The sequence below is a fragment of the Cervus canadensis genome, chromosome 15, assembly GCF_019320065.1.
Source record: "Cervus canadensis isolate Bull #8, Minnesota chromosome 15, ASM1932006v1, whole genome shotgun sequence".
NCBI lineage: Eukaryota > Metazoa > Chordata > Mammalia > Artiodactyla > Cervidae > Cervus > Cervus canadensis.
The window spans coordinates 70,011,223-70,027,452 of NC_057400.1; the positions used below are offsets into that span (position 1 = coordinate 70,011,223).

Genomic DNA, 16,230 nt, shown 5'->3' on the forward strand with positions numbered 1-16,230 from the left:
GAGGAAATCTTGACATAATTTTTTATATTATACAAAATTTATATTATATGTGGTCTTTTTTGAGCAATGTAATTTAAGCAATCTACTGAAGGTTTTATCAGTTGACTAAAAATTAGGCTCTGAGAGGTATAAGTGTGACCTTACTTGTTTTGTTTGTAAATCACCTTAATGCTGTGTTAATTATTTTGAATTATTTTACGTCTCCTATAGTATTTTTTCACTTTGTGGAATATATCCTTTCTTACTGAATAGTAAAACATAAAGAACTTTGCAGGGCCACTGTTGGAAGTGTTTTTCCCAGTGAACTGTGACTCCTGTTAGTGTTAGCATAGTGCAGTCTAGTATGGTGGCAACTTAACTTTCAGGCGTCCTGTTTGGTCTGTTACTCTGTTCAGAAAAAAACAAGCTTGTATTTTGAATGTTTGACCATGAACTTTCCGGTTGTCTCACAGAGGGTATAAAAATGTTTAGTTGTACTAGAGGTCCTATACTGTAAGGGTAACTTAACAAAACAGGGCTAGACCTTCACAGGCTGAAGGAAAAATGCCAGGCTATATTTATATAAGTTTACTTAATAATTCTTATAATTCCTTATTTACTAAACCATAGTTCACCTTACACATTTTTGTTTCAGATGCAGAAAGAAAAAGTCTGTATACCCTCTTTTTGGAGTCTGTACAGTCTCGTCTTCGACACGGAGAAGCCTTCACTGCACAGGCCCTCACTGAGCATCAGGCCACCAGAGAGACCCTGATAAAGATGCAGTCCATCGCCGAGCGGCATCTCGAGCTGGATGACGTTCACGATCCGCTGCTGGCAATTAATTTTGCAAGGTGTGATACATACCTGCCGGGTTTCTGATGTTTGAAATGGCAGAATCTGTTTATTTCTGCCAGGTAGGGCTTTCCAGCCTTTAAAATAGAAACCTTTATTCTCTCCTTTCTAACGAATGAAATACAAGAATACATTGTGTTCACTTGTTTCAAACGTATGATTTGGCATCCTTGTTATCTGTGCAAGTCCACAGGCTGTCCTGTGCCCTGAGCCCATGGCAGCATCGCCAGTCACATGGAAGCTGCTCATAGAAGTTGCAGTCCTGGGACATGCTGAGTCAGACCCTCCCTGTGTATCTTGGCACTTCAAAAAGTGTTTTTAGGCACTTAGCCTGTGGAAATAGGTTTTAATACCCACACAATAAATAGCCTGTTTATTGTCTAGTGGCCATCATTCACTGTCTTCAGCCTAATGACTAGAAAGACCTCCTCTGTACTTGGTTTTTTAGGGCGAAAGCAACTGTGTGTGGACTATTTCACACAAAGAATATTTTGAGGATAAAGATTTCTATTTCTTTAATAATTGGCATTTTTAAGACTAAATATAAAAATGGGACTCTGGAGTTTTGATTAAAGAGAATTCTATTGAAATGAAGGTATAGACAAGATGTGGTATATTAAAAAGAATGAAATTTTGCAATTTGCAGCAGCATGGATGTAGTTAGAGGGTATTATACTTTAGTGAAATAAGTCAGGGAAAGACAAATAATATATGACATCACTTATATGGGAAATCTAAAAAATACAACAAACTGGTGAGATAACAAGAAACAGACCCATAAAGAACAAAATGCTGGTTGGGGAGGCACTACATAGGAGCAGGGAGTTAAGAGGCACAAACTACTATATGTAACATAGACAAGCTGCAAAGATACACTGTACAGCACAGGGCATATGTCAGCATTTTATAATAGCTGTACATGGAATATAACCTTTAAAAACTGAATCGCTGTGTTATACACCTGAAACTTACATTAAATCAACTATACCTCCATTGAAAGGAAAAAAAGAACTGAGTGTTTTGTTTTTTTTTAAAGAGAGAATTCTGTTGACAGCAGCTCTTAAAAAGAAGACTCATGTTTTTATATTAAAGGTTGTATTTGGAACAGAGTGACTTTCATGAGAAGTTTGCTGGTGGAGACGTATGTGTGGATAGATCATCAGAATCTGTGACTTGCCAGACCTTTGAATTAACGCTGAGATCTTGCCTCTATCCCCATATTGAGAAGCAATATCTAGATTGCTGTGGAAACCTCATGCGGACTCTGAAAAAAGATTATAGGTATGAGGACTGGTTAAGTTTGGGAAGTAGTTGGTAGTTTTTTATACTTGAAAAATAGTTGAAATTATTTTTAAACCTAGATTTCGAGCTAATTTTTATTAGAGTAGGGAATGGATATGCAATGAACACTTTTCTTTTGAGAGGATCAATTAATCATCAGTGTTTTCTTAACTTTATGTGAAATTTGTTTCTGAGAATTTATCCCAAATGAACACAGAAAAAGCTTGTTACACAAAAAGGCTTGTCACAAAGTTTGCTATCAGAGGGAAAAACATGAAATTGCTTAGTAATGGATAACTTGTATTTTAAATTATGGCATATCCATGTTAAAATATGGCATATTCATCTCCATGTATGAACTTTGTAAAGTTCATGTAAATTATGTTTATATAGAGTTTTAAATAATGTAAAGTTTCTTAAATTGTAAAAAAAATCAAGGATGTATAAAATGGTAAGAACTCTTTTTTTTTTTTTTTAATACATAGATAAAAAGACTGGGAAAAAAATGCCCTGAATATTAACAGTGGAAATTCATCATGATTTGGATTAACACTTTAGTTAATTTTTTGTAACACTTTAGTAAGTTTGCCAGATTTTTTCAGATACAGGAAAATAACTTACCTCTCTGATTATTAAAAGTAAGCTATATACTGTTTTATTTTTTGAAAGTCTTTAAAATATTTTAGTATTTCTGATTTTAGTAAATGTAGTATATAAACCTGTTTCACTAAAAATGATGTACGAAACCTGGACTGGTCTAGAATCCTATTTTATGAGCCTAAGATCTTTCTGTGCTCTTCATTCAGGTTGGTGGAATACTTGCAGGCCATGAGGAATTTCTTCTTAATGGAAGGGGGAGATACCATGTATGACTTCTACACATCAATTTTTGATAAAATAAGGGAAAAGGAAACCTGGCAGAATGTGTCTTTTCTTAATGTCCAGCTCCAAGAAGCAGTAGGACAGCGTTATCCTGAAGACAGTTCACGGTAAGATATGGGAGGCACCTTTTCTTTTAAACGTTATAAAATAGCCCATGTGCCCAAACTCTTCTATGACTTCTTTATGCTATCTTATTTTATCCTCACACCGATCCCTGTGAGTTTTATTAATGTTATTTTACACTTAGAAAACCGAGGCAGCAGCCGCTTGCCAGCTGAGTGAGAGGAGATGTGAGATGGGAGCGTGTGGTCTCTCAGGATCTGATGACCTTGCTCACGTGGCTGGAGTCCACGCTGGCCGGCTCCCTGCCCCGTGGTTCTTTCTCTCCAACCAGCTGTACCAGCCTTCATGGTGGTGTCACGGCAGTTTTCTGAGAGGGTGAGAGCAGAGCCCTGGGCACTGCCCGGGCCTGAACTGCAGGCCTCACAGACCCTCACATCCACCACAGACCACGTCAGAGTCCAGCCCAGTTAGGAGGGGGAGAGAGATTTCACACTCTTCATAGGCAGGGTTGCCTGTTTTCACAGTGTTGCACTGGCTTTCCCTTAATCAGGGAGCTCCCCTTCCCTCCTCCCTGTCCCTGCTCCTGCCTGCTGAGCGACTTGGCCAGGTTGGCGCCGGTGAATACTCAGATGGCAGAGACGCATCTTCCATCCTGTTTGGTAGTCCTCTTTCCCATTCTTTGTCCTGACTTGGCTGGCTTTCTTGGCACCCTCATTGGCCTTTGAAAAGTTATAGTGATAATAATTAACATTTGTTTCATGCCACTTAGAACATTGTTTTCCCCACAGTCATGCCAGATTCTACTTCTTAGCAGTACATAAAATAATTCCTTTTATTTTTATGTAATGTATTACCTTTGATTTTTCCACAAAAGCAGAATTTTCATCAAAAACTTTGGTTAGTAAAAAAAAGCAGGATAACTGCTAGATTCTTTTCATAGTAAAAAGTTAATGCCCAGTAGTCCCCAGAGGGGGCCAGGGTAGGTTAAGGTTATATTTTCCAATACCAATAGAAACTCGTGAATTTTGTTATTTTTAAAATGCTTCAATCTATTACAATTACTCCTTTTTCTTGCTTTGACTATCCCATTTTTACCCAAAGGGAACTCCTTCACTTGACCCGTGTAATCTTGGAGAGCATCCTTGCTTTTAGGACTGGATACCTGGGCTTGTCCTGTGCACTTACTGCCCCAGGCAGATACACCTCCCCCGGAGCACCGGTCCCATCTCTTCTGTGACGTTATAGGCTCAGTGTCCCAGAGTGTGTGTCTATGCTGGATTATCAGTACTTCTGGACTCACTCATCGGTTAGAGCTAGGAAATACGCAGAAAAAGGAAAATGAATCAGAAGCTCATACTGATATTTCCAATTTTTCTTTTGTATCTTTCCCCTTGAGTAATTACCAACACATTAATATAAATATTTACTGAATTTATTCTATAATAAATCATAATAGTTCCACAGTAACAATAGCAGCGACAAACCCTCGGAGAATTTAAAACATGCTTGTGACTTTATTCTCTTCTTTGTACTTTCAAGTCATCAGAATCCTGTCTTTCAAGGCCACTTGGACTAATTCTCCATGTGATTATAGCACTGATACAGGGTTGGGTTCATTTATTTTATTTTTTACTTTTAGCAATTGCCTTCTTTTTGTTTTTCTTGATTTAATTGTATAAAACAGTTATATTTTTTAAGTTAAGATCATTGATGGAGTGGACTGGCTGCTAGTCCACTCAGAGTCTTAGCCAACAAACCACCAGGGAAGTCCCTAGAAAGGCTGTATATTTTCTAACTCCCACCAATATAGCTTTTGCCACAACCTCACTAACAGAATATGTTGTCAGACTTTTGGATTTTTGCTAGTCTGATGATGAAAAATGGTGTCTCAATATAGTTTTAATTTACATTTTTCTTAGTCATTTTTTCATATGTTTATTTTTGCATTTGTTTTCAAGTGAACTATCCATATCTTTTGCCACTGTTTCTGTCAGTATCAAGTTATTTGTTGATCTCTGTCCTCTTTGTTTTTAGAAGCTCTTTTTTTTTTTTTTGGCTGTGCTGTGAGGCTTGTGGGATCTTAGTTCCCTGACCAGGGATTGAACTCATGCCTCTTGCAATGGAAAGCACAAAGTCCTAACGACTAGACCACTAGGAAATTGCTTAGAAGCCCTTTCTGTAGGTTTCCCAGTTTGACATTTGTCTTTTTGTTCTGCTTATGGTATAATAGTTTCTTATTTTGTCATGCAGTCATTTTTTAGTGTATGTATCAGGTATCATAGTGTGTTTACCATGTATCAGTCTTTTCCTTTACTACTTTTGGATTTTGAGTCATAGTTAAGAAAGTTTTACTCTTTCCTAGTTATAAAGAAATTCCACCCAGGTTTTCTTTTAATGCTTTAATGGATTTTTTTTAACATTTAGGTGTTGATCCATTTAGAGTTTACTCAGCTAAAAAACATGAGAAATAGATCCAGTTTTATCTTTTTCCAGATGACTGATGGGTTGCCATTGCTTATTTCTTTTTTAAAAAAATTCTTTTCCCTATTTATTTGATTACCCCTTTGTCATTAAATTTTCATATGCACTCATATGCATTGTGTCTCTAGATTTTTCATCCTGTTTTACTGTTCTTTTATTCACATTGCTAGTAGCATTCTGTTTTAGCAATAGGGTTTTCTTGGCAATTCTTGCTTATTTATTTTTCCAAATGTACTTTATCATTTTGTCTAATTCTACCCAGCAAAATGAAAGCAAAAACCTTGGTGGTATTTTTATTGAGTTTCTCTTTCATAGATTTAACTCAAGACAGACGAGCCATCACTTTGGGACCCTTCTCCTGTGGCTTCCGTGTGTTCTAGGTGCCTGTCTGTGCCCTCACGCTTCCTGAGTCTGAACCCATGAGTTTCCTGGGCTCCAGGCTCCCCTGCCCTGCTCACACCCCTGCCATGTCATTGGTGCTCCATCTGCAACTTCCCTGTGGGTCCTTTGGCCTGCACGCACCCTTGGTGCAGCTTCTTGCTCTCCTGCCTTGGGCACCTTCACTCCATGTCTGTGGCATCAGCAGCCCTGACGACCTGCAAATCTGTATTTTTGGCCCAGGCATCTGCACAACCAGCACTTCATGACCACACTCGAATGGCATGTTTACATCACTGAGCTCATTTTCTGAGCCCTTCTTTTCTCCTGGATGGACACTGCTGTTCATCCCAGTGCTCAGTGAAGGTCTCCTTAGATACATTTCTCTGCCAGCCTCCACACACCCCTAGTCCCTCAGTTCTGCCTCCTAGATAATATCCCCCATCTCAGGGCACCTCCTAACCAGCTGTCTCAGAGTCTCTCCCTCCCACTCAGGACCTGAGTCACCCCACTACCATTCATGCTCAGGCTCCTTGGTGCCTCAGAGCAGATGGGCCGAGCTTTTCATGAGGGAGAAGACTTTTCACTCTTTGGCTCCCCACCTTGTTTCTTGTATACACAAAGGTACAGACATACTGTGTACTTTCTCCACCATACTCTCCATTGCAGAGATTTGGAAATTAAGAGATTTCTGTTTCAGGAATATTTCTGGTTTCTTGAGAACTGTACCGTCTCCCCCAGGAGCCTTCCCGTTCTTCTGTACTCCCCAGTTACTTACGTTACCTGCTCTCCCGTGGGCATGGCCAGCAGTGATCTGCCCCTCTGGCTTGATGCAGCACCCTTGTCTGCTTGGTGGCAGGAGGGTGACTGAGCATTTGCTCTGGGCTGTGAGCCTCTGGAAGAGGGGGAGGGATTGGTTTTTTATCACCTGCTTGCACAGCACTTGACAAATAAGGTATTCAGTAGGTGCCTACTAAGTACTTAGTGGATGCACATGTGTCCTAAAAAATTCTAACTATCCTGTGATACGGAATGAATTGGCTAAACTCATAAATCACACACTGCCCTTTGTATCTCTGGTTGTAAGGCCTTACAGGTAACCTTTTGTGGGCTGCGTGACAGGCATTGTCAGAGGTGCTTTGTAATCGTGGGAGAGTCTTGTCATTGCTCAGTCCACTGACAGAACTGTCCTGAGGACAAGTGCCTGGCTCAGGGACGTTTCCATGCCCTACGGTAGCTGCATTTTATTGAGAGTTAGACTTATTAGGAAGGAGTGGATAAAGCAGTCTGTGACACCTTTGCTTTAGAAGCAGACTCCATGCTTGCTCACGCATCGCCTGTGTGCCCTCCAGGGTGAGGAGAAGTGCCCCTCCCCAGACACACACTCCCGCACCCCCCTCAGCAGAGGGTCTGTCTCCTGACCCTGTTGCTGAGCTCTGCAGGGTTTAAGCACGTGGCAGGTTAACCTTCCCTGACTTCGTCTTTTTTCCTAAGTAGGTTTACTCTATGTCGTTCTTTATAGTTAAACCCATTATTTTAAAATTTTGCCCCCTTTCCCTATTTCTAAAACCTGATTTCTATTCTGCAGCATATGCTTAGAAAATATACTTTTATTGGAATATTTGTGTTCCTTTTATGAAATATCTTTTTGTAATATATAAATTAAAATGCTAAATAGTTAAAACTGATATTTCTTCATCTAGTCTGTCTATATCTTTTGAGAATGTTGACACAGCTAAGAAGAAACTCCCTGTCCATATCTTAGATGGTCTGACCCTGAGCTATAAGGTATGTGCTCATATTCTTTGTAAGAACATTTTCTGTTAAAATTAAAACATACAAGTAACAGGTTACTTTCTGAGTCTAAACAGTGAAAATTCTGTTTTTGCTTTCGTAGGTCCCATGGCCTGTGGACATTGTTATAAGTTTGGAATGTCAAAAAATTTATAATCAGGTGTTCCTTCTCTTACTGCAAATAAAATGGGCAAAATATAGCCTGGATGTTTTATTATTTGGTGGTAAGATGTTTTCAGCAGATAAATTATAATTTAATTTTAGCTCTCTTTCAGAGAGGTTGGTGGTCTTAGGTCATTTTTTATGTATACACAGGTACCAGAATGTCATAAATTTATAGCATTATATAATAGTTTTACAGACATCAGAATTAACTTCCTTGAATCAGTACAATTAATCTGAAATACAATAACTAAATTAGGAATTTAACCAGAATTAAAATTTTGGGGTTACATGAAAAAATTTAATGACAAGTTAATGGGACTTTGTTTTTACATTTTTGATGACATTGATAATCAGAGCGATATGGCAGCTTTTATTGCTTCACCTTCCGGATAGGGAAGGTAGTGTGCCTGCTGTGTATCCACACAAGTGCTCTTTACAGGGCCAGTGATCACACCATCACAAGTCCTAGGGCAGTGGTGCAGGTGAGGTCTGAGCAGGTGCTCCTCCCACCCCCTGTCCTCTTTGTTCCTTTACAGAACTAGCCAATCCTGCTGACAAATCACAACTTAAAGAAGGACTTTTAGGTGACCCAGACACAGCTGCTCATTTTGGCCCACAGAAGGAGCCAGTAAGACTGCAGATTCATCGTATGTTCCTCTTAAGAGTGAAGCTCATGCACTTTGTGAACAGCTTACACAACTACATCATGACCAGGGTTTGTGTCTGTTCATCCGTTCAGTGTTATCACCGCCTGTGCATATGTTCATGGAGAACATGTATTACTTGTAATATATTTATAAATACAAAGAGCATATGTATCCAGAGACTGCTCTTTCTCTTGTCTAGTGACCCCTTGGGACAACACACCAGAGCTCCTCTTTTGGAATTGCCATCAGAACTTGCCACGTATTCCTTTAAATTTCACCAGTGGTCACAGGGCTTTCCCTGGAAAATGGCTTCAATTTTTAGTAATGGAAGCCTAAAATAAAGTCTGTCAGGCTAGTATGAAGTGTAAGAGGGAAATGCAGCCAGATTATGTAATTTTTTCTTAAGTATAAGAAATAACTCATAGAGTAAATAAAATTGCTTTTCTTACACATATTAAAACCAGTTCTAGAGGAAGTTTTGAAGAGAAAAATCAGAAACTTGGAACAGTGACATTGTTATTAGAGGATAATATTCACTTGGGGTTTAAAACGGTTGCTAAAAAAATGTGTAGTCACTCTGGCAGACAGGTTCTAGAGCCCACTTCTGTGTGGGTGAAGTGTGCCTTTGAAGCCTCTGATTTAGACGTGCAACCCATGCAGAGGTGCTCGCTGTTTCCTGTGCACTAGTGGCCTTAGAGGGCAGCCTTAGTCTCGTAATTGTTCAGTCTTTTTTCTCAGTTTTTTTTTTTGAGGTATAGTTGATTCAGTGTTGTGCCAATCCTTGCTGTATAGCAAAGTGACTCAGTTCTACATAGATATTCATTCTTTTTTTTAAGCTGTTAATTGTTGAGGGTAAATGGTGAGAGATTGGTTTTGTTTTGTTTTGTTTTCTACTTAAAGTACAGTTATGCTCCTTTTAAAGAAGGACCATTATGTAAGTAGTGGAGTTTATTGAAACATATAAATTCAGTTTACCTGATGACTTTTAAAAAATCAGTGCGTTTTCTATACAGTTTTCTATACTTGTCCCTCTGTGCAGGAGCAGTCTGTTAGTCCAGAGTGAGGCACTCCCTCCCTGTGCCAGTGAATATAGAAGAAGTTGGTAAAAAAGTTTTTGTGTGTTGCATACAGATCCTCACAGAAAAGATATGCTGATTAAATTTGTCATCTTTCTCTTTGAAGATTCTTCACAGTACAGGGCTGGAGTTTCAGCATCAAGTCGAAGAAGCTAAGGATTTAGATCAGTTGATTAAAATTCACTATAGATACCTATCAACCATCCATGATCGATGTCTGCTGAGAGAAAAGGTACATGAACTTGGCCATTGAGGCAGGAGTGAAGCCAGCCAAGGGAAATTGTCTGTGTCCTTTGGAGTTTTATGCTTAGTAAGCTTCTGATATGCAGAATATTCTTTTAAGGAAGCACCAGATCCAGTGAGGTTATAAATGTGTGCCATATTTTATCTGCTGTTATGGAATAGTAGTACTTTGTTCAGGAAGTGTGTCCAGTTTGATGTGAATATATGGGATTAAGTCATCATACGGCCGTTGGAATGACTTGCCCCGTTTCACTGGTGAGTTTAAATGCCTGTCTCAGGAAATGGTAGCTTACTGGCTCTGCTGGTCAGATTCCACTGCTGATGTACCTTTACGTGGGTGCAGTGGACGTGGGCCCAGTTCCAAGCACGTTGTATTCAGAGCCTAGCACCCTTCCTTATACTTCATTGTCATTGTTCAGTCATTAAGCTGTGTCCGACTCTTTGCAGCCCCACAGACGGTAGCCCGCCAGGCTCCTCTGTCTCCACTGTCTCCCAGAGTATGCTCAAATTTGTGTCTGTTCAGTCAGTGATGCTGTCTAACCCTCTCGTCCCCTGCTATCCCCGCCTCCTTAGACTTGGAAGGCAGCTCTTGCACTAATGCACTTTCTCTGTGACATTTGCATTCGGTAGCAGTGTTAGAGTCTGTTTTCAGACACGGTCACAGTTTGTGTTCTTCCATGGCTCTCTCTCCAGGTCAGCTTTGTGAAGGAAGCCATCATGAAGGTGTTGAACCTGGCGCTCATGTTTGCAGAGGGCTGGCAGGCTGGCCTGGGGGCATGGCAGTGAGTATGCAGCTTGTGGGACTCTGTGCTGTGACCATTTCCGTTTTGCTTTAGGCTGGCTTCGTTCTGGCAGTCTTGTTTTCTCATTGTGACAACATATCACATACACTTACAGTTATGGAAAGAATTGAAAATTGTCTATTCTAAAGAATAGACAGCATCAAAAATCACGCAGTTAATTTCTGACTGGTGAAACAGTAAGAAAAATCTGAAGTCTCTATTGGCAGAAGCAGATATCTTTAAATTACATTCCTGTTGTAGAGCAGTGTTAGTTGCTCAGCGGTGTCTGACTCTTTGCGACCCCACGGGCTGGAGCCCGCCAGGCTCTCTGTCCATGGCTTTCTCCAGGCAAGGATTCTGGAGTGGGTGGCCGTTTCCTGCTCCATCCTGTTGTATAGGGTTGCTAATTTTTTGTTACGGTTGCCTCCAGACAAACACAGAAGTGGGTGGGGGGTGGTGGAGGGAGGCGTAACAGACCCTGGGGTCCCTTACTCACCTCAGCAGGGGACAGTGACACCCAGTTTTGTTTCGTGTTTGCTGCTCACTCGCACTCACTCAGTTATTTTAAACCAAATTCTGGACATTATGCTAGATTGTAGTCCAAAATCGTATCTTAGAGAGCCCTAAAAGAATGATTGTATGTTTTACTGTTAGGGTGTTTATTATTCACGCCTATCACGTAGAAAGTCAAAGGACACTTGAAAACCCAGGAGCTCTTTCTTCCTATCCAGAATACCATCTTCTACTGTTACCTTGAAAGGGTAGCTCAACAGCTTGTCCTTGTCTTGTTTATAAAATTAATTAATGTTATGCTGCCGTTGAAGCTGAAATTCCAATATTTTGGCCACCTGATGCAAAGAGCTGACTCATTTGAAAAGACCCTGATGCTGGGAAAGATTGAAGGCGGGAGGAGAAGGGGACGACAGAGTATGAGATGGTTGGATGGCATCACCGACTCAATGGACATGAGTTTGAGTAAACTCTGGAAGTTGGTGATGGACAGGGAAGCCTGGCATGCTGCAGTCCATGTGGTCGCAAAGAGTCGGATACGACTGAGTGACTGAACTGAACTGAAAATCCTAACCTGTAGGGCTTTATCAGAGTGCTCTCAATGAAGAAACTCTGCTGGTAGATTAAATCCCTAATTGCAGGGGTGAAAACAGGAGTCTTACTTGCTTTATTGCTGCTGTTTCCAGTGTGTGAAGCAGACTTCTCCGTCCATGTCACTATCAGATGGAGGAGAAGGTAATAATACTGTTGTGCACACATGGCTAAAGTAGAACTGTTTCTTCAACAAGTAAATTGTAAGAAAAAAAACAGGACGTGAAGAGGACTTAAGCATATTAACTGTCACAGTTTGTGGAAATTAATTGATCCTGAGTCACATTTAAAGCAAAAAAGTGAAAAAATTTTAAAGATAGGTATAATTTGAACAGTATTATTTCATGATATTTTTTAAATCATTAAGAATTTTTAAACCAGTGGTATTGTGACTATGGATTTAAAGGAGTCTTTGTGTTTAGTGTGATACTGAAATATTTATGACTGAAATGCTGTGATGTCAACTTTGCTTTTGAAGATGTGAGGCTGGGTTATCAGTATTGAGGGGTGACTGCTGAAACTGGATGTGGGTGTTTGCTATCGCCCTTATTAACAAGTTTTTTAGTAATTTTTAAACAAACTTTTTATATCTTTAATGTGTTATTTATTTCAAAACAAGGTATGCTTATGAAAAGTAAAAATATGGAATATATTTTATTTTAGAATCTTTAGACTTAGAAATCTAAATAAATTAAACTGAAGCACATTTGTAATTACTCCAAAGGTATGTTATAACCTGCTTAGTAACTCCTTATACACTTACTTAAATTGAAATTTGCTCTTTCCTAGGATGGAATCTATAGAGAAAATGGAGTCTGATTTTAAAAACTGCCATATGTTCCTTGTAACCATTTTAAACAAAGCTGTCTGTAGAGGATCCTTTCCGCATTGTGAGTATTACGTGAAAACATTACTGCTTTTATATTTTCTGGTAACTCGGTCTGTTACTGTTGTGTTACTGGTCTCATGGAGATTTAGAATTTTTCACTACTTCAAACCTGGAAAGTCCCTCAGCAGTGGATGCCCAAGTAAGTGGGGTGAGTGAATCAGATATAAAATATTGAGACTGAAGATACTGCTTTCTAGTATATCATGTGTAACACCAATGGATTTCTAAAACCGTAAGTAAAGCCGATGGCAGAATAGGTTTCAGTCACATTTCACTATCATGCATAGCTTTTGTAACCATTCCTTTCAAAAGATAGGGTTTGGAGGTCGGTTTGCTTTGTTTTATTTGTTTGTTTTTTAAGCAATTTTAAAACTCCCAAGTCTGCCTCTTACACAAAGAAATGCAAGCCTGACAGTTCAAAATAGCGTGAAGCAAACAGAGGTCTGTGTGGCAAGTCACAGGAACAAGAGAGCTGTGTGTTTATACACACAAAGGACAAAGTAGTATTTCTTGCACAGCTTTTTTGGAAAAAGTATGCTGGGCTTATTTTTTCCCTATTTCTGTATATTCAGATTGTGATATGCTCATTAAGAGTAGGTGAACATTTTTAAAAACACTATTAGAGTTAACAAGAGAGAACACTGGGAATAAACAAAAACGTATCATCAAAAAGTTATTAATACAAGGACATCTAAGTAAATTAAGTTCTAGTATGAGCTGAGCCTTTCAGTGCTAACCTGCTATACCCACAGAGCAGGTAGGTGGGGCGGTGACTGACTGGAGGCACATAGACTCTGCCAGAAGAGAGAAACCCATTGTTGGTGTAGCAGACTGGAGTCCTAGATGCCCCCACAGAGAGCCAGTCTTCCCCACTCCCAGCCTGCCCTGAGGACTCTATGTAAGCAGTGATGTGGAAGCTGGGGGCCAGCAGGGCTGGAAGACAGTTCTCCTCTCACAGATCCCTAATTTCCTGTGTTGAGTTGACTCTTCTGCAGTGAAGAGGCTTTCATCTATTATGCAGGTATATAAAAACTAATGTTGTAAACCCCTACTGCCTCCTCTTAGCCTCCCCCATTTATACCTGTGGCCAAAAAAAAGTACTGTGTTAAAAATGTGTTAAAGGAAACAGATTCCATTCATAGCTTAGAACGTGGTGTTCTGTTATGAAGTGAGTCCAGGTTTTATGACATTTCAAAAAATATGATTTGTTCAGTGTAAAGCCCAGATGTTTTTTTTGTTTTCAAAACTAAAATGTTATGAAATAGAAGTAAATCATAGTTTGTAAATTTGCATTTAATAAATGAAGATTATTGTCCAGTATATGTTAAAAATAATTAGTATTTTTGTTAAAAATAGAAAATGTCTAATACTTTTTGAGACATTGATTAAAGCTTATTCAGCCATTGTCATTTAAACCTATCTTTTTAACCTATTTTTATTCTTCCCACAGTGGAATCTCTAGCACTATCACTCATGGCTGGCATGGAACAAAGTTAAATATCTTCAGCATAGTAAATACCTCAGATTTAATCTTTATACATATACATTTCCACCATATGGAGCTAAGAAATGGGACTCTTATTTTGGTTTATTTTTAAACTGTTGTCTAAACAAGCGGGTTTTATGTGTATTCTCTTAGGATTGTTGATTGGTATATAGAGTTATGTGTATAAAACTTTATCATTGCAAAGTGTATACAGTCTGTATACACTTCTGTTTCCTACTGTAAGCAATAGCTTTATGGTACTGATACCTTTAAATGTAAAATATATCATTTTTGAAAATGTAATTAATATTAAAAATAAAAGCACTTTATTCCCCTTTTGCTTAGTCACAAAAGTTTTTTATACAGTTTTGCATGCTGTCTTCCCTAAAGGTTGTCGTAGATTTGGCAGTCTGAAAAATGTATTTTTATATGCTTGGAAAGTTCCAAGATAGAAAACAGTTTCAACCAATGTCAGTAAATGTAAAAGCCAGCTGTGGTACAAGAATCCTATTATATGGACTTTGTGAGCTAACTATAATTGATTAAAACTATATTTACTGTTCAATGTTCCCACATTTTCTTTGCACAGTTGTATTTCTCTAGCAGTTATGACTCGGCACTATATTTACTACTTATTTTTTGAAAACAGCTACTGAAGTCCAAATAGCCTCAGAGCTGAGCATCAGGGGCCCCTACCCTATGCACAATTTCAGTCATTTTACAGCATGCTGGTGGCAAAGTCAGCTAACAAGACCTCCTGGGAACCAGCCCAGGTCTCAGACTTTACTCTGAAGTCTTGGAAACAATTCGCTGAGGAGGCCTTCAAATGCCAGCAATGAATAGCTATTACTTCCAGGTCTCAAGAAAAGACTACAGTATAACCTAACAACTATAAAATGTGAGAAGTATTTCTTAATCTGGCCCTACAAGTCAAAGCTGTGGAGACTGATGGAAGTACATGCTCGTATAAAGCAGTTATGATGGAGTCAAGGTCCAAACAATGATGGCCTGGCTGTTTTGGTACAGTTTTGTTTTTTTTTTTTTAATTTATTTATTTATTTTTTCAGTGTTGGTACAGTTCTTTATGCATAGCAAGAATCACCATATCAAACATACCAACACATAACTTCTTTTTTTTTTTTTTTCCATTTATTTTTATTAGTTGGAGGCTAATTACTTTACAATATTGTAGTGGTTTTTGTCATACATTGACCTGAATCAGCCATGGATTTACATGTATTCCCCATCCCGATCCCCCCTCCCACACATGACTTCTTTCATAAACTGACTTACATTTATTGTCTGTGTCACTAAACCTGGAATAGAAAATACATTTGTTTACAGGATACTTAGGAAATATTTTCACTTTTTAAAAAAATGAGTATTTAGAATTTGTTGTTGCCACAGACTGGTTTTATACTATATTTGTTCTTTTCTTATGACTTAAGAGTTTCGAAGGGAAGATTAGCAAAGTTTAAATTGAGGGAAGGATAGACTTTACAACTGTCACCAATTGGTTTCTTTGGGAAGTAGCCTCCACAAAGTACAGAGTGCCCAGTGAAAAGAAGGGAAAGGGAGATGGACTTGCCAGAGAGAAAAGCTGTCCCAGCTGGTTGTCCCTCGTTGGGCTGAGTTAATTGGCTTCTCTTCCCCACCTCCATCAGTCATTTTGTTGTGTGACCCTTGGGCAAGCATGACCTCTGCAGCTGAGGCCACCCAAGGAGCAACACTGAAGCTGTCTGCTGGAAGTGCATCAGCGTGTCAGCTACACTCACCTAGTGATTCTTGAGTTGCATGGGAAAGTACATGCTTCGATGTACATTAAACTGCCTTCTCCTATACGTGGAATTTGATGGGATCTCTTAATTTTTCTGCTGGTTCTGTTTGGACCTTTAATCTTACAGTTTTCCAATTGAGCATTTTAGGAGCTCGGAAGTCATTATTCATCTTTTGCAGGAACCAGAACCAGGCTAAGGGAACTTAAATTATAATTGACAAATCGCTAGAGATTCAATGTGGATGAAACGCTTAGTTAAAGACTCCAGGGGACCTGGACATAAGGGATGAGGCACACTTTTGTGAGTATTAAGACCACTGCCAGTTTCCCACGGTGAAGATCAGAGAGAAG

The 16,230-nt window shown here is 39.1% G+C and overlaps 1 protein-coding gene across 2 annotated transcripts in view; it reads left to right on the forward strand.

The window, feature by feature from the left end:
- The window catches only part of TUBGCP5 (tubulin gamma complex associated protein 5), a 54,604-nt gene extending 40,166 nt beyond the window's left edge, over positions 1–14,438 (forward strand). Inside the window, exons 14-23 of one of the 2 annotated variants that reach the window (XM_043488340.1) lie at positions 635–833; positions 1,927–2,115; positions 2,922–3,104; positions 7,623–7,707; positions 7,817–7,937; positions 8,415–8,593; positions 9,708–9,833; positions 10,538–10,626; positions 12,517–12,617; positions 14,067–14,438. In XM_043488340.1, the coding sequence (XP_043344275.1) occupies positions 635–833; positions 1,927–2,115; positions 2,922–3,104; positions 7,623–7,707; positions 7,817–7,937; positions 8,415–8,593; positions 9,708–9,833; positions 10,538–10,626; positions 12,517–12,617; positions 14,067–14,113 (1,319 nt within the window). In that variant the 3' untranslated portion in view covers positions 14,114–14,438. Of the gene's footprint in view, positions 1–634; positions 834–1,926; positions 2,116–2,921; positions 3,105–7,622; positions 7,708–7,816; positions 7,938–8,414; positions 8,594–9,707; positions 9,834–10,537; positions 10,627–12,516 lie in introns of both variants that reach the window. The other variant, XM_043488338.1, reaches the window with a different exon arrangement.
- Positions 14,439–16,230: the final 1,792 nt, after the last annotated feature.